The sequence below is a fragment of the Notothenia rossii genome (genome assembly GCF_949606895.1).
Source record: "Notothenia rossii genome assembly, chromosome: 11".
In the NCBI taxonomy this organism is placed as follows: domain Eukaryota; kingdom Metazoa; phylum Chordata; class Actinopteri; order Perciformes; family Nototheniidae; genus Notothenia; species Notothenia rossii.
In genome coordinates, this window is record NC_136910.1 from 35,882,306 (window position 1) to 35,903,314 (window position 21,009).

Consider the following 21,009-nt stretch of genomic DNA (forward strand, 5'->3'; position numbering starts at 1 on the left):
AAGTAAATTAAACACTTTCATCATTTTACTCCAACCCATTTTGATCACTTTATTCAAACACAATTCAATCCCTTTTATTCCAACACTATTTGATCACATAACTCTAGCAATATTTGTTATTTTAATATTCCCATGTCTATAACATGTTTTCAGAATTGTAATTTTTTTGGTTATACATTATATTTATAAATATAATTTAATGTAAATATGAAACAGATTTTAAAAGTAAACATAACCCACTTTTTTTGCATTGAAAACGATAAGAAAGTTTTGTTTCAAGACCTTTATTCAAGAACCTGGAGATTAAATAATCACTCAAGTCTTTCCAAAACTAATCTCCAATTTGAGAATTACAAATATTAAAAAGGACCTTACATATCGTTTAGCAATTTCGTTACAACAACAACAATGTAAACAAAAAAACAATATATATATATAAATAAAGCATCCCCTGCTTTTTATAAGGCATCAATAACTGCGATGGTGGGAGAACCAGCCACACCACTCAGTCCAGGAATGTATACTCTGCATCTCAACTACAAGAACAGTGTAGGAACAGTGAGCCGTGAACATGGACAGTGAACATGGACAGTGAGCTCTCTTCACTCGTGCATTTTCCTCTTCAAGTTTTGGGCCTTTCTTGAAAGGTCAGATGCATCCACCTCCATTATAAGCTTCTGAATAACTTCTAAGGTGTTGCGGAGCTTCAACGGGTAATTCATGTTTAGGGCATACATGAGTCCAAACAGCATTACAGCTGCAAGAGCCACATTCTCCAGATCCTGAAGCACCACCACACCCTCGAGGATAACTCCGACATCAGAATAGTCACTGCTGGGAGTCTCTCTGGCAACATAGATCCCCACTGTTGTTTCTTCTACCTCACGTAGTGTGTTGGCCTCAGTCATTTCCTGGTGGAAGACAAATTATTTCTTTAAGGATAAGATTTGTTTTACTCGGACCTCATTAAGACACAATTTGCTTATTTGACTCTACTGTGGCACTACACTAATTAGCACAATGCTTGCGAAGAAGAATACCTGGTTTCTTTTCACCTGTGGGTTTCACCAGCCTGGCTAACAGATTGTAGGTTGTACATTAAATTGAGTGAATTGTAATTATTATTGGTAATATATATATCAGAGACTTTAAAAAGAGGAGAAGGTTGGAGAGAATAAACAGGTGAAATGAAATGACACCAAATGCTGGAGACTAATGAGCAAAGCATTAGGTACTACTCCTGATTCATAATTCACCCTATGTAATGTAATATAAGCCCCACAGGTGGAAGATACTGCAGCCTGAGGAGGATAGAGCTGTCCTTAAGACTATTGCATTAGTATTTGAATGTGTCTCTGGAATCAGAAGAACACAAATCATGATAGACCATGTTAATTCTAACAAAACCAATTATAATATCAATTTCAGGAAGACAGCTAAGTAACATGTCTAGTAATATGGTCTGGTATATCTGGTCGAATGAGGTTCTTTTAACTGAGGCTATTTTTCTTCTTAAAAACATGTTCAAACTAACTTCTTTTTTGTATGTGGCCTACTACTTTAGCACACACTCACCATGTACTCATTCACCAGATCCTCAGGATCCTCATTGAGGTAGATGCAGAGTCCTTTAATGAGGCACTCCCTGTCAGCATCGATGTCTTCCTTAAGGATTAAAACAAAGAATATAGGGACATTTGAATCAAATTGAACCGATGGAGTGGTCACATTTTGGGATAATTTACCATTGCAATTGATTTTAGACTGACCTAATGCCAAAAAGGAAATATTATATATATACACACACACACACACATATCTACACATATACACACAGTTAAAAAGTTCTTACCGTCATCATGGCAGCCATGTCTTTTAACTTCTTGCCCTGCTGCCCCGATTTTTTCGAGAACACCCTCAGCAGACTTGCGGAGTGTAGGTCAAGCTGTGACAGGAACCTTGACTGTAGAGCCATAGTTGTAATCCGCTTGAACTCTGCGTTAACCTGAAAAAAAAAAGAAACCATTTTTTAACAACACGGCCCACTGACATACACACATTTGTTTCATTAAACTTACAGCTGCCAATCACATAACTGTATGCACTATGCATGTTTGCTCAGCATTTGATTTCGGCTATGGAATATTGGGTGTGAATGCTGAAAGCATTTTGCTCTACCGAGATGTAATCCAGCTCGACGCGATCTGATATATTTTAGACAAACTTATTTTTTTAGGCGGCTTTGATGTAGTGCTAACTTATACAATCATATTCGCCACAGTAGATACGAGATTTGGACCTGAAAATTGCCAATAATATGTTTGTGAATGTGTGACGAATCTGATGACAGAGGCAGACCACAACTGTTGTGTTCGGTAAACACAACATGTGGAAACCAGTTAGTCTGAAAACCAGTAGGGACATGACACCAGCAGTATGTGCTGTGTGTTTCTGTTCTCAAGGAGGTTTAATAAGAACTTGTGCTAAACAAAACTTGCAGTCATTTTAATTTATGACGTTATCACGGTATTTTTTCTTTTAACTCTAGGCCCAAATTCCTCGCTAAATAAATGTTCCTCCTCCTCAATCCTATTTTTTTCGGCCCTCGGGATGACGGACATCCTTAAACTCAAGCCCTACTCATCTGCTTCAATCATGTTCCCACTTTTTCAAATATTCCTACTACTTCAGCTTCTTCTTACACATTTAAGCCAGCAAAGCAGTGAAGCATCAGCTTTTCAACATCCAGCATTCATTTGCACCTACTTCTGAACAACATCGTAATGGGGCCAAGCTTTACTCTAACAGTTGCATATACCATCTACAGCACAAAAAGTTACACCATTATCTTTGTACTCACCTCCATTACACCAAAGAGAGCTGGCCATCTCTCTTGTACATCACTGGTCATGGGAACATCACTAATGACTTCTTTTCTTCTCAATGCAAATGTTTTCTCCATTTTAGCCTTAACTGTCTCTGTTATTACGCTTCTTGTAATCTGAAAGGAGTTCAACCCTCATCTTCTCCAAGGACTGGGCGCATTCTCCAAGTGGAAAGTCAGGGCAGTAGGCCACTTCACCCCTCTTTGGTTTCTTAACTTTAAAAGCAGGAGAACGTTTCCCTTCTGGTTTATGTTTCAAAGTATTTACACATACTTCAGGACATCCCACTTTCCGGAGATGTGTGCGGTAGTTGGACAACTTGTATTTGAGACTAGTCTTCCATCCCCCATAGCCAGAGGCTGAGCCTTTTTCTTGTAAACATGGATGCTTCATGACGAGCGCCTCTGCAACTTGGTCAAACTCCCTGTCCGTGGCGTAGACTTTGTGCTTAACTACCTCCTGAATCAACCCCTCTAGTATATCAGACTTGAGCTTTGAATCAGGGATCAACAGTGTCCCTTCTTCTCTGAGAACTCTGTGGGCCTTTTCAAGCTTAATCTCTGCATCATACGAAAAACGGGGAACATGGAACACACCTGGCCATGAAGACCGTGAAGAAGTGGACTCTGGAGATGTGAGAATCCCGGTGCTGTCGCCTAGAGAAGATGTGGTGTCATCAGGATGACTGGTTGGTGGAAAGGAGCAACTGTCCACACATTGATCTGCATCAGCATTGAGAGGTCTGCATGATGTGTATATGACCTTGACTGTAGCTTTGTCTTGTATTTCTCCCATGGAAGTTAAGTTCATAAATTCATCGCCAAAAAGCGTGTCCATGAACTGCAGCCGAAAAGGTTCCTTTACATTACACTGAGTCTTTATCTCATTCTCCAGTTCATTCACAGTTGAAGGCAGGCCAGCAGAAATCACCACCCTCTGACAGCTGTCAGCCCCTAGGATTACTCTGAGAACAGCTGATGTCATCATGGTCTTTCTTCACCGTCTGTTAGGAAAGAGAGTATATAAACAATAAAAGGTTTATAATTAGTTTTATTTCAAGTACATGGGGCTTGGTAGAAGAGTGAATGCTTGTCATTTTTTAAAAGGGTTCATTGTGAAGAACAATAACAATGTTATTGGACCAATGTATTGGGTTGGGTACTGTTCACATTTGAACCCATAGATATAAACAATAGATGGCTCACCCGTGCTGCTGGCCAATGGAGACCGACGTTGCAACATGGCCGCCATCTTGCTGCAGTCAGCTCGCTCATTCATAACATTATGGTTTACTATTTAAATAACCAGTTTGCTCAATTTTCAAACGGGTTGGTTTGTTATAAACATCAAAGATGTAGTTATGATACTGCATAATTATAATTATGAATTTTTTTTCAACATGTCTTGTTGTCTCCTGTATCATAGCCATGCTAATAACGTTTATAATAAAGCAAACCGTTTGTAAATCAGTCAAGATTTCAGCGAGTTAAGATTATTTTTGTGCAGATCACTCACCTTACAACAGTAGCTGGTGACTGCAGCAAGATGGCGGCCGGTGAGCTACGCTGGAAAATCTCCCATGAGCCATCTATTGTTTATATATATATATATATGTGTTTGAACCGATACCAGTACCCAACGGTACCTATTCTCGGTACTTTAGTCTGTACCTGCCCAAGCAGTGTTTAATTTGTTGCTTTACCTCAGACAGATTGATCTCTTCAAGGTCACCATCCGCACACATCCAACCAGATAGGCGGCCAAGGGATACTCATCGACCAGTTCACAGACTTCCACAAGAGCAAGTTCTCGTGACGGAGATGGAGTCACCTCAAAGGCTCTGTAGTGCTCACTATACCATCCACACAGCAGTTTCAAGACAAAAAACACTCTCTGATGCAAAATGCATATTTGATGGATTTCCCAAAATTCGGGCAAGCCACCTTTAGACCCATGGACAACTACCATACCTGTCCTGTAGTTTATTCCCTTGCTCCAAACATTTTTTGCAAGGTGTATTTCAGATATGTCAGGATCTTTCTGTTTAAAAGCTTGAACTAGCTCCTCCTTCAAAACATCTAAGGGGACAGAAGATACATCTGAGACATCCAGCATTTGTTTATCAATACTTGGAGACGACAAGTGGTAGCCAATCATAAACTGATGTTTCACAGCCAGAGGTAGGGGCACGTTTTTAAAGCAACTGGTGTGTTTGATTATGTTTTTAAAGAAACTGTGCTTTGCCTCAAACCTCATAGTCCAAAGTCCCACAAGAGGCCCAAAAAACCTTATTAGTTGTGGGTAATGTTCTATGTAGTGGTGTTTGGGACGCAGTCTATTGTTAGGAAAAACCTCTTGATACCTTTGTCTATGGTCTGAAATTTTGCTCTCAAGGTATGCAATAGACTCGTCGTTGTGAACTGGGGCAACCACAAGCTCAACAATCTGTTTTAGGTCCAACAAGACCTGCCATGCTGGATCATGCTCAGGAATCTTAGGCCCAATTATAAATGGGAGCAATCTTAACAAGCACCAGTTTTCATGGGCATTACCACCTATGGTTTTCCTGTGTGAGAGATTTTGTGGCAAAATATGAGGCTTATTTGTTTTGTCTGTCCACTTGTATGGGAAATGTAGAATGGAATTGTTAATATCTTCCAAGGTTATGTACTTCTTTGAGATTACAAATGTTAGACAATGTGCTATTTCAACAGGCACAATGCCTTCAAAGAGATCGTGGGCAATGTCAGGAGGGTAGCCACTGATGACATTAAAATGAGAAAGCGCTTTAGTCAAAGGACAAGCTCTTTTAACTCCAAAACAGCTGCTGCCACTATCTAGGGCTGTTCTGACATGAGTGTCATGTATTTCTTTTGTTCTGAGGCTGAAAGTTCCTGCTCTAACCTCATTTGATGCAATGTCTGAAGCTGTTGCAGTACAAAAACGACAAAAATAGGTGCCTGAAAAATTCTCAACAAAACCCGCTAATCCATGAGCTCCTAAATTGTCTGCAGCAATAGTTTGAACTGTACCTTTGAGCGATGTTCCCAGTTGTGGGACAACAATTCCATCAACTTCCAAAGACCTGAGATCACGTAGAAGTGGCTCTAAAACCTTGTCATAGCCATAGGTCTTAACATTGTCTGTTTTGCACAAAATAGCTAAGTAAATGGAGGACAAAGAGGAATGAGACCCTGGGGGTAGGTTACTCAGCACCCAGTACACAGCACAAAGTTTGTGGGTTTTACGGGAGGTGCCAAGAGGGTTACAGACCTCGAAGTCATCAACATACAAACCAATAGATACCCTTAACTCTTGACCTGACAATAAACTGTTTTGCTTACAATGCAGACCATCCCTGAAACACTTGTACACAATTTCTTTTGCTGTCTCTGTTTCCCTTTGCGTTTCGTGACTACAAACTAACTTGTCCACAATATCTTTCCTATTCAACAGCACCTGTAGAGATTCAAGAATGGGGACATACTGGAAGGTTTTCTTCTCTTTAGCATCCAAAATACATTCAACTGGTTCAACAATATTAAAGTTTGCCTTGTAAAACTGCTTACGTTGATATGTAGAACTCAAAGGACCACCCTTCTCTATGGCTTTATTTATAGGATTCCCAGTGCACAGAGAAGTGGTTATTTCCTCTATGATAGCTCTGTCAACCTGGAGTTTGTGCTTCTGAAAAATATCAACTAGAACGCCATCAGTGTGGGAACTCGAGAGAGAGCTAGTTAAGTTGTGAAGCTCTAGCAAAAAATCATTGATTGCTGTGCTTGGTACATGGGTTAAATGTTCCAACTTTAACAAAGCTGCTGCAAAAGTTTGTTCAATTACATTTGGAAGGTCATTCGGGGCATAAACACTGCAATCTGGTTGTGCATCAGAGTATGCCTCACCTATTTCATCATCTGAAGTATTTTGCGCAGATTCCAGAGAAACAAAGGTGGTTGATGTCTCAATTTCTGGTTTAAAATCTGTAATTGAATAATAAGTATGTTTTCTGCTCCTGTGGGATTTAAATGTTCCGTAGATATTTGTTTGAAAGTTGCAATCTAAAAACATGCAAGTTACAACCTCATTTTTGTTAAGGTGTGCATTAATGTGAGCCCAGTAATACCTTTCCGAGACAAGATCCTTACAAGGACATAACTGGCACCTAAATATACAGCTCTTGGACTGATGACTGGTTTTAGTCACATGAAATCTATTCAAATGAATTAAAAGCGCATTCCACGTTTTAAAAGTGCAGGGGCAGCTTACATATACACAAGGAAAACGATTATTATTCCCATAATATCTATGTTTCACTCGATAATGTTTTAATATTTGGGACCTACTTGGTAAAACTGAGGGGCAGGCCTTACAATGCCACATTCACAGCAACATTCTGGCAAACTTGCAGCACCATTCACTGCAAAAGACAAATGGAAACAAAGAAGGATTAATGTCTAATGAGAAAATTCTGACAAAAATGTAAGACAAGCTGTCAAAATGAAATAACAAACATCAATCAATAATAAAATGGGGAAGGTCTAAGTAACAGTAGTGACACAACTGTTTATAAAAAGCATTTCAAAAAGTGTGACACATCACACAATGGCCAATCACACCGAGTGGGACAGGGTTAAACCAAAATACAATTGTATTCTCACCACATCAATTTGAGCCCACAGTAAAAGCGCCGACTCCAGACACGCACAGAGTTCGCGTTTCAATCTGCTGCAACAAAGAGCAACACTTCTTCTTCTTCTTCTTTCGTGTATCGTCGTCATATGTCCAGCTCAGTGTCACAAAGCCACGCTCTCGTCTCTGGTCCCACTTGGAAGAGGCCAGCCTCTGAAGGAGGTCTGTACAGAGGACAGCAACACAAAAAACACTTATACAATGCAAAACAGTATTTCTATAAACAAAAATTGTAAATACTCTACACATACGGGAAGTAGGGGTTCTGGAGGTGCTGCAGCACCCCCTGTTGGTGAATGGTGTACATTTTTTGCTGGTTACTATTATGTTCATGTTACTGTTGAAATCTCTCCCCACTTTTGGCCTCACCCCCTAAGTAAAATGACTTCCCGCGGCTATGACTCTACAGGTCAACAGATTATGTTTTTTTGAGGGATGATGCCAATCTTTTTTTATAGCAGATCAACTAATAGCCAATATACATGTCTGCATCTGAAAATGTAAATGACACCATTGCTCTCTTCAATGTACATGTATATATACGGCTGGGTACCTACCGAAATAATCTGGTACCAAGTAGTATCGACTTCTCAAGTCAAAGGATACCTATCCTTATCATAATAATCACTGCTACATGGGGCACTGGGATAGTCAGATGATGTCAGTTTGCATAATAATTAACCATGTGCTGCATAATAATTAGCCATGTGCTTCTGGTAACTAAAGCATATATCCTGTCTGTATCACCTAGAATGACGCACAAACATATATGCCCTAAAGCTGATGCACCGGACTGCTAACCATGCTAAGCCGTTAGCCCCGTTAGTACCCAAATCAGGTTTCAAGGGTAGCCTACTGGTATCATAATTCTGATAAACGATACCCACACTTCTAATCCTGTTATTTACAGATAAAATACATACTCACCACAGAACTTGAGCCACAGCTGAGGCACTACGGTCGTCTGACGGCAATCTGCAGCAGCAATCTGCAGCAGCAACAAAAGCATTGACATTAAAAAAGCATGGCCGTTTTTCCCTTGCTAAAATTTAGCATAACTTTGGAGCGTGGCTTGGTTAAAAAGTGAGCGCCCCAGCCTCTTAATTAAAAGACAGTAATGTAAACTCGTACTGCTCGTTGACCAAAGCTTTCGTTTGAAAGCTAACTTTAATCCTAATGAGACGTTAGCTAACAATGGCTAAATTAACAGATAGCATTAAGTAACTACGAACCAAAACCTTGCGGCGGGCCCCACCCGACATTTTCACAGAGGAAACGTAGCACATGGTAATTCAACAGCACGAGAGCAAATAACTTCATGACAGTTCATTAACTTATGTTGGTGACTTTCAATGCATTATATTACATATAGTTACGCATTAACTAATATTCCAATGTATTCCAACCATCCATACTTACCGATCCAAGCTGGGTAATGGCGGGACAGAGCTGCCTTCCTTGCGGCTGTCTTCTTCCACAAAGAAATGCATTGCGCAATTTCGCGGGGTATATTGCGGTGGAATTGATACATTTATTTGATTGACTCATTTTAACCCAACATGACCTAAACAAGTTCATGTACTCTCTCCACATAAAATGTAGAATCTACTCAATACTATTACATTTTGCTTCGGAACATGAGGCAATTGTATAACATTCACACAATAGGCTTGGATAAATCCAACAGATGGCCAGTCCCCCTTTTTTCAGTGTATACAAATCTTGACTCTTCTCACTAGCCCATCTTTATCTGTCACTAGCTGTGTCCCAATTCAGCGGCCGCATCCTCCTGAGGATGCATTCGGAGACCGCATACGTCACTTCCGCCAAACGAAGGCTGTCCCAATTTTTTTTTAAACCAAGACTCCTCCGAATGCGGCCCGCAAATGCAGCCTTCTTTCCCCAGATTTAGGGTTATGGCTAGAAAGGATCCGTCTAGTGTAAATATGACGTCACGTTCTCGTTGTAACTCTCGTTGTAATCGGAGCGGCTCGGAAACACATCTACAGCAGTAACATGATGCAACATACACATTAATGCAGCAGCAATATTAATAGAGAAACATCAGACATAATAGTAAAACATTGCAAGGGAACATTTTATTGCACCAGGAGCTATCTTGGGACTTTTACTGCGACAACGTTGACTTGCCTGTGAATAAAAAATAAACCATAGTGTTGGTGATCTACAGTGTTGTCATTCTTCTTTGAACACCAGCAAGATCGCTAACACCCTATTTCAACAATCACACTCCCTGTAATTGACATAATTAATAGATAGTTTAGCTTCTCATCATCAGTTGCTGTGGCCCACTGATGTTAACGATCGTAACTGAAAGGCTGCCTGCCAAACGTAAACATTCAGCCATGTGACATTCAGCCAAACTCTCGCGAGAGTTTTACACAAGACGGATCTGAGGTTACCTACTGTAACCAGTGCTTGAATTGGGCCGGTACTCACCGGTACGCAGTACCGGCACTTCTGATTTTTACCCATGTGGTACCGGCACTTCTTACTGAGTACCGGCAAGGTGCCGGTACTCAGTAAAATGCCGGTACTCAGCCGCCGGCAATATACGTATATATTGTAAACGCAACGCAGCGCAAATGTGGGTCTGACTCTGCCTCACAGAGGGTGACTGGCTGTCTACATGACGTGGCCTGCCGACATTGCCACTTTCATACAGATCATACTAATGCCCTCCATTGGTCTCTGTGTGTCATTCAAGCTCGGGAGGGTGTGTGTTGGTGTATGTGTGGCGCGAGCGAGCGAGAAAGCGCGCGCACCGGTTACGTGTATTGTTGTTAGCATCTGGTGCTAGCTAGCTGCGCTAACGGATATAAGGAGCTGTTTCAACAACAAGGTGGAGGGAAAGTCCTTTGCTGTCAGACTGAGAGGCTGATAACTACAGCTCTGGTGAGGTAAATTACTCTCTGAGTCTTTAGATAGTTAACTTAGTTTAAGTTATCTCAGTGGGTCTCAAACGGTTCGGTCACCATTTTTGTAAACACATATTTCCATTTGAGGGGGTAGTGATTCGTAAAATATGCATGAATAATACAAACAAAATGTTAACTAGGTGAAAAAAGGTAAGATAAACTTGTTGAGAGCTAAAACTAGTCTTTGCTGTTGCCTCAAAGAGGAGCAGGGGGGAGAGGAGGGAGACAGGAGAGGCCGATTCAGGAGCCCAGACACACTCACAACTATAAATGAACCAAAAACAAATAAATAAACAAGTTTCAATGTTTTTTCATATTGGATATTGTATGTTATTGGTTATGGCCATGTACTTATGATTTTATGATTATTTAAATGTATACATTTTTGTTTCATATGGGTGTAGTTTCTTTATTTCCCCCTCAAAATGCACCAGATTGATGCATTTAAGTCCAACATTTAAAAAAAAATCTCACAGGGGGAGCATGCCCCCGGACCCCCCAATAGGATTTGAAGCCCGGCCCCATTGTTCCCAAATAGATTTGCAATTTTTTTTAAATAGTAACCCATCTCCATATGTTTCTTTTTGGGTAGTAGATTTAAACTAGAGGGCTATCACTTTGTGCAGCAAGGCTATTGACAAATAAATCCAGCAAAATGGCACAAAAAACTGGTAGTGGCCTCCGGGACGAGGAGTCATTTAACCAGCCAGTAGGAGTCAAGCTTTACTTTCTTTTATATCCATAAAGAAAAAGTAAATCTGTTTACAGTTGTTTCATTATGGATGTTGAGAGGTATCCATATATCTCTTCATTTTGCTCTCAAAGTGCACCAGATTGATGCATCTAACTTCAATATTTAAAAAAAAAATGTTCCCGGGGGAGCCTGCCCCCGGACCCCCCTAGACTAGAGGGTGTCAGGTCCACTCCCCACTTATAAAAATAGCACTTTACCACTGCACCCCCTCTAATCTCAGATGCACCCTGAGTCATTTTGTTTAAGTACAGTGAGCCTTTCTAAAATATACAGTAAAGAGACAAACCCACCAGCATTATAGGATATACTATGACTTTGTACCAAATACTTGTTGCTGATTTAGAGTACTGGCACCTTTTTTATTCCAATTCAAGCACTGACTGTAACCCCAGCTTCTATGAGTAAATGGCGCAGCCCTCTAAGGCTATCGCTATTGGGTAATCCCCCTGCGCCCCCGCGCAGCACTGAAACACTTGTAGTCCACGCCCACCCGCAAGGTGGGCCCCACCCTCGGGCCTCCTTCCGGTATAAATAGGAAGGTGGCCCGGCAATCTGCTCCCATACAACATAACTTTTCTTCAGCTATTCGTAGAGCCAGTGGGGCCCCGCACTTAGAGGGCTGCGCCATTTACTCATAGAAGCTGGGGTTACAGTAGGTAACCTCAGTTCTATTTCGTATATGGCTTCGCCCTCTAAGGCTATCGCTATTGGGTTAAGGGCGAAGCATGATGTAGTCTGCGCCCCACTGGGTCCGCCCGGCACTAGAAGCACAGACATACCTGCTCAATAACACCCCCCTGCCTGATGTGCCATGCGTAATGGCTCATCACCGTACCTGGAACATAGCAAAACATGCCTATCTTTCCGACGGGGTGAAGGCTGGGAACAATACATACCGGCCGCTGTGAGAAAGTAGAGACGAAAGTCCCACCTCGTCCTGCGATCGTAGTGGGGGAACAGCAGCTCTCTGCGTGCAGACAGGCAGGAGAGCGCACAGCTGGATCCCTGACGTCACTCGCTCTGACCAGGCACTCCGTACAAAGTGTGTTAGAGGAAAAAGGAACATCCCTCAGGGGAAATGGGCCGCTCTCCGCGTGCCAAAAGGCAGGAGAGAGAGAGGCGCACAGCCGGCTCCCTGACATCACTCACCCCGACAGGACACCCAGTACAGGGTGTGTCAGAGAGGAATGGGAGACATCCCTCAAATAAAAATGAATAAATGAACAGGGGGAAGACCAAGATGCAGCCGTGCAAATATCTTCCACTGACATTCCTCCGTGCAAAGCCGTGGAGGAGGAAATTCCTCTGGTGGAGTGCGCCTTGATGTTCTCCGGGGGCTCCACCCCAGAGGAGACATATGCCTGTGACACAGCCTCACACAGCCAGTGTGACAGCCGTTGTGCAGACAGAGGTTGCCCGATCGAGCGCTCTCTATAGTGCACGAACAGGCGCTGAGAACGGCGCCAGGCCGCCGTGCGCGCCACATAGCAGGCGTACAACATCTTGAGAGAGACCCAACCTCTCTAAGTGTTCCCGTTCAGGGGCCATGCCCATAGGCGCTGGCCTATCACTGGGTGACTGTAAATCGCTCCCTCCACCTGCGAGAGAGCGTCCCCGCGCCACGGAATTTCCCACGGTCTGCCTGACAGCGTACGCTGTAGGCATGGAAACCAGGAAGCGCCCGTGCGCTCCGGGGCAATCAGGATCACTGACAGCCCCTCTTCCTGCACTCGGTCCAGAAACCGGAGAATCAGCGGGACTGGGGGGAAGGCGTAGAGCAGTCCCCTGGGCCATGGACGATGTGCGAACGCGTCCACCCCTAGGGGGGGAAGGTCCCGCGCTGACAGGGAGAACCAGAGGGCGCATTGCGCGTTCCCACGTGCGGCGAACAGATCCGCCTCCGCCCTCCCGAACCGGCTCCAAACCTGGGCGATCAGCTTGGGGTGTAGGCTCCAGTCCTCCTGGCGCGGGCCTCATCTGGACATGAGGTCTGCCCCTTTGTTCAACTCGCCGCGCACATACAGTGCTCTGATGGAGAGTAGGTGCGCGTGCGCCCAGATCAACAGCCGTCTTGCTGTGTTCAGAAGCTGCGCTGAGCGTACCCCGCCCTGGCGATTGATGTAGGCTGCCGCGGCTCTGTTGTCTGTGCAAATCAATACATGTTGATTCTGCAGCAGCGAGGCAAAATGCTGAATTACTCTCCGTACGGAGATCAATTCCAGCACGTTTATGTGGAAGGACATGTGAGCCGGCCACTGTCCCCCCACTGCCTGCGACATGCACGTTCCTCCCCACCCTGAGAGAGATGCGTCTGTGAACACCGAGATGTGTGACGTAACTCTGCCCAGGGTCACACCCTCTGACAGGACGTGGGGACTTTTCCAATAGGTTAAGTCTGAACCCACGGACAGAGGGATGACCACCATGCGCCTCCTCTGTCGCACGGGGTCGATGCGTAGGCGAATAAACCACCTCTGGAGTCTTCTCATGTGAAGGAGACCCAGGGGAATCACCCCGTGGTCGGCTGCCATCATGCCGAGCAGCCGCATCACGGAGAGGGCTGTCACCACGCTGCCGGGTGTGACGCGTCGAAGGAGAGCTGTCAGCGTCTCCACTCTCTGCCGTGAGAGTCGCGCTCTCATGCGGGCTGAGTTCAATTCCACACCCAGGTAAACAATACTCTGGGAGGGAAGAGGCAGAGGACAGCTCTTTTTCCAGTTTATCATGAAACCCAGCTTTGACAGATGCGATATGAGCTGTACCGTCTGTAAAGCCACTTCCTCCCTGGAGCGAGCCATCAGCAGCAGGTCGTCCAGGTAAAATAGTACTCTCATCCCTCCTCTGTGTAGCGGCTGCAATGCCGTCTCTACACACTTCGAAAAGGTGCGAGGAGCCAGGGAATAACCGAACGGCAGACGGTTGTACTGGTACGATATTCCCTGGAATGAAAACCGCAGGAATTTCCTGTGTTGTGGGATGATGGGTACGTGGAAGTATGCATCCTTTAGGTCTATAGAGGTGAACCAGTCTCCCTGGTGAACACACTCTAGCACCCTTGTGACCGTCAGCATGTGAAACGGCCTTTTCATTATTGCCTCGTTGAGCGCTGACAGGTCGAGGATGGGTCTCATTCCCCCCGTCTTTTTCGGGATAAGGAAGTAGCGGGAGTAATATCCCTGATTTTCTTCCCCTCGGGGAACCCTGGAAATAGCCTCTTTCAACAGGAGTTCCCGTAGCTCTGCTTGGAGCGCCCGACACTGTTCCCGGGATGACAGGCGTGTCTCCTTTATCCCGTTGAACTGTGGGGGGGGGGAGGCGAACTGCAGGGTGTACCCTCTGCTGATCAGCCTGCTCATCCATCTGTCCATCAGACACACGCGCTGCCACTCCGAGAAACACTCTGAGAGCGGGCGCACATGCTCGAGACGTGTTGTGGTTGTCATGACGACGAGCCACGCCAGAGCCCTCGCCGCCGCTGCCCGTGAGGCAACCCAAGGTGGGCCTAGAGCGAAAGGGCTGTGAGGGGGCCTCCACATGCTGCGTTTCACTCGGACTCTCATCGTGAGGCGCGTACACGCTCAGAGGATGAGTAGAGGTGTGTGCAGTAATATCCACATGAGGCGTTACCACGGCGCTCATGGGCTTATTGTGACCGTGTGTAGGTGGCAGATCTCGGACAGAGGAATGCCGCGAGGTCTGTGGTTTAATAACCGAAAAGTTATAACCATCAGGCCCCCGCAGCGAACCCCGCTGCCTACTAATCAACAGATTGGAGGCAGCTGGCGTAGTTACTGCGCTCTGTAACTTATTAACCGATAGATTAAAATATGCAGGCTTTTGTAACGAACCCTGCTGGCTATTAACCGATAGGTCATAGGCAGCTGGTTCACCCAGAGTGGGGGATATGTGAAACCCATTTGAAACTGACGACAAAAGGTTGAAAATTAAGCTTCTTTTATTTCCTTCACACTCCCCCCCAAACCGTCAGGGCCGGCTCTGCTTCCTCGGCGGCTCTCGTGGAGCAGACGACGAACGGGAGTACTTTTCTTTTTTCTTTTCTGGTGGGGGGGCGGAGGCTCGGGACGGTGCCCCTGCCGCCGCCGACGGGCGAGTCTGCCGCCTCGGCTGTCTCTCTGCCTGCCGCTGTGGCCGGGTTGGCCGCTGCTGCTGCTGCTGCTGCTGCCGCTGGTGCCGCTGCGGCTTCGCCGCAGGCTGGAGCCAGCCAACGTGCTGGCGGATATCATCCGCCTGCTCCGCTGCCGCTTTCATGGCCTCTACCATGGCCAAAAACTGGGGTCCGAACAGCCCTTCCGAGCTGATCGGAGCGTCCAGCAAGACCTTCCTGGCCGGCTCTGTAACAGCCGCCTGTTGCAGCCAGAGGTGGCGCTGGATCTGCGTCATCCACGCTTCGATCCTCGCCTGGGAGACAGCCACGGACGCGCACAGCGTGAGCGCCGTGCTGGCCGCCTTGCCGATCTCCTCCGCCTCCTCTGGAGCCACGGTGGTGGACCGCTCCACCAGCGTAACCACCGAGTTTGCCAGCAACGCGATGTTGTTCGCCGCCGCAGACGCCTGAACCGCACACTGGTGCGCCCGGTCAGCCTGGCGGGCGACATACTGATCCTTGGGGGAGGCCAACACAGGGCGCCGTCCGGCGACCAAGTTGGCCTGCTTAACCCCAAAGAACGCTGTCAAGTTCTGCTCCAGAGCGGGGGTGGTTGCGAAACCCTCGTCAGTGAATCCCTCCACCTTAGTGAAGGGAACAAAGGTGGCCACCGGAGCCCTCAGGGTCCTCGGGTTCGCCGCAGCCCCCTCCTGGTACCTCCTAATGGCTGGGAAGCGCGGCCAGATCGGGTCACTCCTGCCCGTCTGAACGCGGGAAAAAACTCCGGCCATGTCATCCAGAGCTACCTTTTCCCGTCCTAGGAAAGGGGACCGCGTGCTCGGCCGCCATACCCGTACCTCGCTCCGACCCCGTCTCCCCCGTCCGGGGGAGAGGGGGGAGGGGAGAGCCGCATGGCGAGCCATGGAGGGAAACGGGGTAGGAGTCGTCCGACTCCTGCCCACCACTCGGCTCCAGAAACAGGCTGTCGTCCCTGTGCTCCTGGACTGGCCAGTCGTCCTCCTCAGCCGCGGCAGCTAGAGCATCCGCTCTTCGCTGCCTGTCGGCTGATGGGAGACGGGCACAATGCGAACACGCGACCTGCTGGTTGAGAGCCGCGTGCGCGTGCTCTGGCCCCAGACAGGATTCGCATATCGCGTGTAGATCATAGCTCATGATGTACCCCGTTTTACATGAGGGACAATCACGGACACAATTGTTGCTCATGACTCTAATTCCTTTCCTGTGCTTCAGTACTCTGACGGTTGCTGAAGAAAAGAGGGAGCAGATCGCCGGGCCACCTTCCTATTTATACCGGAAGGAGGCCCGAGGGTGGGGCCCACCTTGCGGGTGGGCGTGGACTACAAGTGTTTCAGTGCTGCGCGGGGGCGCAGGGGGATTACCCAATAGCGATAGCCTTAGAGGGCGAAGCCATATACGAAATAGAACCTTTCTAGCCATAACCCATATTTAGAGGATACATCTGATGTACACTCCGCGGTGTACCATATCCCAGGATGCAACGGGTGACTGTGACGAATGAGTTTTTAAAAAAAAATATGGCTTGTAACGTCCCATCAACGGCTACAACGGTTTCAGCTGGATTCGTTTTTAAATGTACTCACCCAAATAGTAAACGACATGAAAGAAAAATAAACCTATTTAATTTGTGTATTTAAATATACGGGCAATTGGAGATGTCTTCTTTATATTACATACATTAAATAATATGAAGTTAAAATATTTCTAAACCCTGTTTGGTTTTCATATTGTTGGGATTCATTATAAAGCTAATTTATTTATTTAACTGCTTTTGTTATACAAATCTTACTGCAACAATTTTGTTTTGATAGGTAGCAAGGAGCAGACTGCGCAATTTATCCAGATGCGCGGGGAGAATGAAGCCCTCTTCACGGGGGCCTGTTGCGACCTCGGGAAAATAATTTAAACATATTATATAACACCAAAATAAGTACAGCTAGATCTGACTCCATATTGAACAGTTTTGAAAACAGTTTTGAAAACAGTTTTGAAAACAGTTTGACAATATTTTGCCTAGTGTCAGAAATTATTACCGGCACTTGTGACTGCAGCTGGTTGCTAGGTGACGGGGGCGGCAAAATGTAGGGGTAACTGCCGGTGACATACAAGGACATGCTCCGTAGACCGTCTCATTTCGCAGTCCGCGGAGGACCCAGCCTCTAAATTGGGACACAGCAACTGTCTCTATAACTTTTGCCAACTTCCACTCATTCCTGGGCAGATCTGTCTTCTCCATGACGATGTCACCGACTTCGAGGTTTCTCTTTGGAGTAGGCTATGCCAGCGTTGTCTGGTGGCAATGCTGAAGAGGTATTATTTTCTCCAACGGCTCCAGAACTGCTCTGCAAGGTACTGAACATGACGCCACCTTTTGCGAGCATACATATCTTCCCTTATAAATCTACCAGGGCCATGACCATGGGGCCAAAATATACAACATATTAAATATAATACATCAGATATGCAGCAGTCAGCATGCAAAACATGAAAATCTATTCTTGGAATATTAAAGGCTTGGGAAATCCCATAAAAAGGAATAAAGTACTATCTCTTCTTAAAAAAGACAACACTGATGTGGTCTTCTTACAAGAAACCTTTCTCTCAGATACTGAACATCTTAAATTGAAAAGAGATTGGATAGGTCAGGTGTATTTCTCATCATATAAAACCCATAGTAGAGTGACAGCTATTGTGAGAAACAAAACTTGCCCATTTGAATTAGAAAAATTAGTTACGGACCCGAATGGTCGGTTTGTTTTGGTTGTTGGTACTATTTTTGGAACCCCAATCACCTTTTTAAATATCTATGCTCCCAATATAGATGAACCAATGTTCATGTCTGACATGGTGCTGCTCTTCAATGAAAACTGCAAAGGATTAGGACTGATGGGCGGCGATTTTAACTGCACTCTTAACCCTACATTAGATAAATCTAACCAGTCCAAGAGCCACAATCTTAAATCCTCAAAGGTCCTTCAGGGGCTTTGTGCAGAATGTGTCCTTATTGACGTATGGCGTCAATTAAATCAAGATGTCAAAGATTACACTTTCTTTTCAAATGTCCACAACTCTTATTCTAGAATAGATTATTTTTTTATTCCCTCAAAATACATGCATAGGGTAAAAGAATGTAAAATTGATTCCATTAATATTTCAGATCATGCAAGAGTTCATCTAACTATTCACTTGGACAGTGGAGAATTGGTATCCAGGCGCTGGAAATTTGATAACTCCTTACTTAGAGACGAAAAATTCAAATTAAAAATGCGAATATGGATAAGGTACTATATAAAAGAAAATAATGACCCCTCTATAGATCCGAATATTATTTGGGAAACTGCAAAAGCTACTTTAAGAGGACTTTTTATCTCATACACATCTTTTAAAAAACGTGAAAAAGTTAAGCTCAGACAAGAACTTGAAAGAGAAGTAAACAGATGTGAAGTACTTCATAAATCCGCATCAACAGATGAAAACTGGAAACAATTAAACACAGCCAGAGCTAAATTAAATATTGACTTAACAAATGAAATTATAACACAAATGAATCTTATCAGACAAAAGAATTATGAATTCGGCTATAAACCAAGTAAACTACTTGCCTATCAATTAAAGAAGGAGCAAGCAGAAAGGGCTATAAAGGCAATTCGTCTGAAAGACGACAAGATAACCTACCACCCAAAACAGATTAACCAGACTTTTTATGAATTTTATAACAAATTATACAAATCTCAATGTGATTACTCACACGATGAACTGGACAATTATCTCCATAACATTAATTTACCTACATTATCTGATTTAGATCAAGAGTATCTAAACTCATCAATTACAGAAGTAGAAGTTTTGGCTGCAATTAAATCTATGCCTATAAATCAAAGCCCAGGGCCAGATGGCTTCTCGGCAGAATTTTATAAAGAGTTTTGGACTGAACTTCAACCTATATTTATGTCAATGGTTAACAACTTCTCTCACAACAGAACACTTCCTCAATCAATGAATCTTGCATATATTACTGTACTACATAAAGATGGGAAAGACCCCTTGAATTGTTCTTCATTTAAGCCCATAAGCCTCTTGGATCATGATTATAAGATTATCACCAAATTATTAGCAAAACGACTGGAAATTATTTTACCTAAACTAATTAGTCCTCATCAAACAGGTTTTGTCAAGGGCAGATATTCTTCTGATAATATAAGGAGACTTTTGAATATTATAAACCATTTGGACACCTGTCAGAAGCCGTCTCTGCTTCTTTCTTTAGATGCCGAGAAGGCTTTTGAAAGGGTTGAGTGGAATTTTCTTTTTGCTATCTTGAACAGATTAAATATGGGCTCTCGATTCATAGAGTGGGTCAAATCAATTTATAAAAATCCTAAAGCAGCGGTTATCACTAACTGCAGTTCCTCAGATTTTTTTTTCACTAACAAGGGGGACAAGACAGGGATGTCCACTGTCACCTTTGCTTTTTGCAATTGTAATTGAACCACTGGCGTCATTTGTGCGAGACAAAATAAGTATTAAAGGAGTGAAGATTAACGATGAACACAACATTTCTCTGTATGCTGACGATATCATTCTTTACTTAACAGACCCAGAAAATTCAGTACCACATCTGCACGACACGATAGAGCAATTTGGAAGATACTCAGGATATAAAATTTATTTTAAGAAATCGAATGCTTGTTTCTTACATATGACGCCAACAGCAAATCTGGAAAAGTCTTGTTCTTTTCATTTGTCACCAGGTGGCTTTAAATTAGGGCTGGGCGATATGGTCTCTAAATGATATCGCGATATTTACTGACTATATCGCGATTTACGATATATATCGCGATATTCTGAAATGTCCTCTAAAAAAAAAATTTTTTTTTATTTAACCCCCTGATGTTTACAGTCACGCCAGTAGGATGATTCTAGTAGTCCCTGCAACATATGTCTGCATTTAAAAAAAATCGACTAATAATGAAGAAAATTAACACATTTGTTGCAATAGTAATTTATGCACTAACTACATTACTATTTGTACTACAACATTTGAATCATCAGTTCTTCCTCATTTTCCTCAATTGTTCATATTTGGTTTATGAAAATAATGATATTGTGGTCATTGTTCAAAAATGTCTGCTATTATTATGAGTAGTATTATTATTATTAGTAGTATAATGCGCTTTCTGTCTTCCTGTCATTATCAGGAGTTAGACATGTAATGGCTATGTATTAGATTAGATTATAACCTTCATTCTCCTAAACTGCTGGGACATTTCCCTATAGCCAATACCTTTTATATTTTCTACTCTTCACTTACTTGTCAGCATAGGTCGGCATTGATGTACAGAGCCGACAGAAGACCTTGTTTATATGGGCATCATATTGAGAGGTGCAGTGACGCGTCCTAAACCAGGAAGGAAGCTGCTGGTTCCCTCGACAAAAAAGCAATGGGATTTCTCCACAGGGTTTTGGAAAATAGCTGGAAATAAGGTCTGTGGAAAACAAACCTGTTTGATAAATGCACGTTTTTTTCAGCCGGATAATCTCCACATGTCTACCCTACTTTTATAATTTTCGAATCATAAATCTAATCGATAGATT

At 44.1% G+C, this 21,009-nt stretch overlaps 1 protein-coding gene across 3 annotated transcripts; it reads right to left on the reverse strand.

Annotated features, from left to right (window-relative positions):
- Positions 1-440: 440 nt before the first annotated feature.
- Positions 441-7,305, reverse strand: LOC307024970 (uncharacterized protein). Of its 3 annotated transcripts, XM_079659510.1 has the most exons (5): positions 4,588-7,219; positions 2,861-3,888; positions 1,853-2,005; positions 1,576-1,665; positions 441-911 (listed from the first exon to the last, which is right to left on the reverse strand). In XM_079659510.1, exons 2-5 carry the CDS (start codon positions 2,960-2,962, stop codon positions 603-605), a joined length of 654 nt encoding a protein of 217 aa, XP_079515636.1. In that variant the 5' UTR covers positions 2,963-3,888; positions 4,588-7,219; the 3' UTR covers positions 441-602. The 3 variants fall into 3 exon arrangements, 1 of the variants encoding a protein (XP_079515636.1); XR_013804031.1 differs by lacking the exons at positions 441-911; positions 1,576-1,665; positions 4,588-7,219 and adding an exon at positions 7,232-7,305 and having other exon boundaries at positions 1,867-2,005; XR_013804032.1 differs by lacking the exons at positions 441-911; positions 1,576-1,665 and having other exon boundaries at positions 1,867-2,005; positions 4,588-6,866.
- Between the last annotated feature and the right edge of the window lie 13,704 nt (positions 7,306-21,009).

Excerpts from the sequence above, each read along its gene's own strand:
- LOC307024970 (XM_079659510.1), bottom strand. The coding sequence starts at position 2,962 with ATGGAGAAAACATTTGCATTGAGAAGAAAAGAAGTCATTAGTGATGTT. Across the intron at positions 2,006-2,860 it reads CTCTCTTTGGTGTAATGGAG|GTTAACGCAGAGTTCAAGCG; the intron begins GTGAGTACAAAG and ends TTTTTTTTTCAG. Across the intron at positions 912-1,575 it reads ATCTGGTGAATGAGTACATG|GAAATGACTGAGGCCAACAC; the intron begins GTGAGTGTGTGC and ends GTCTTCCACCAG.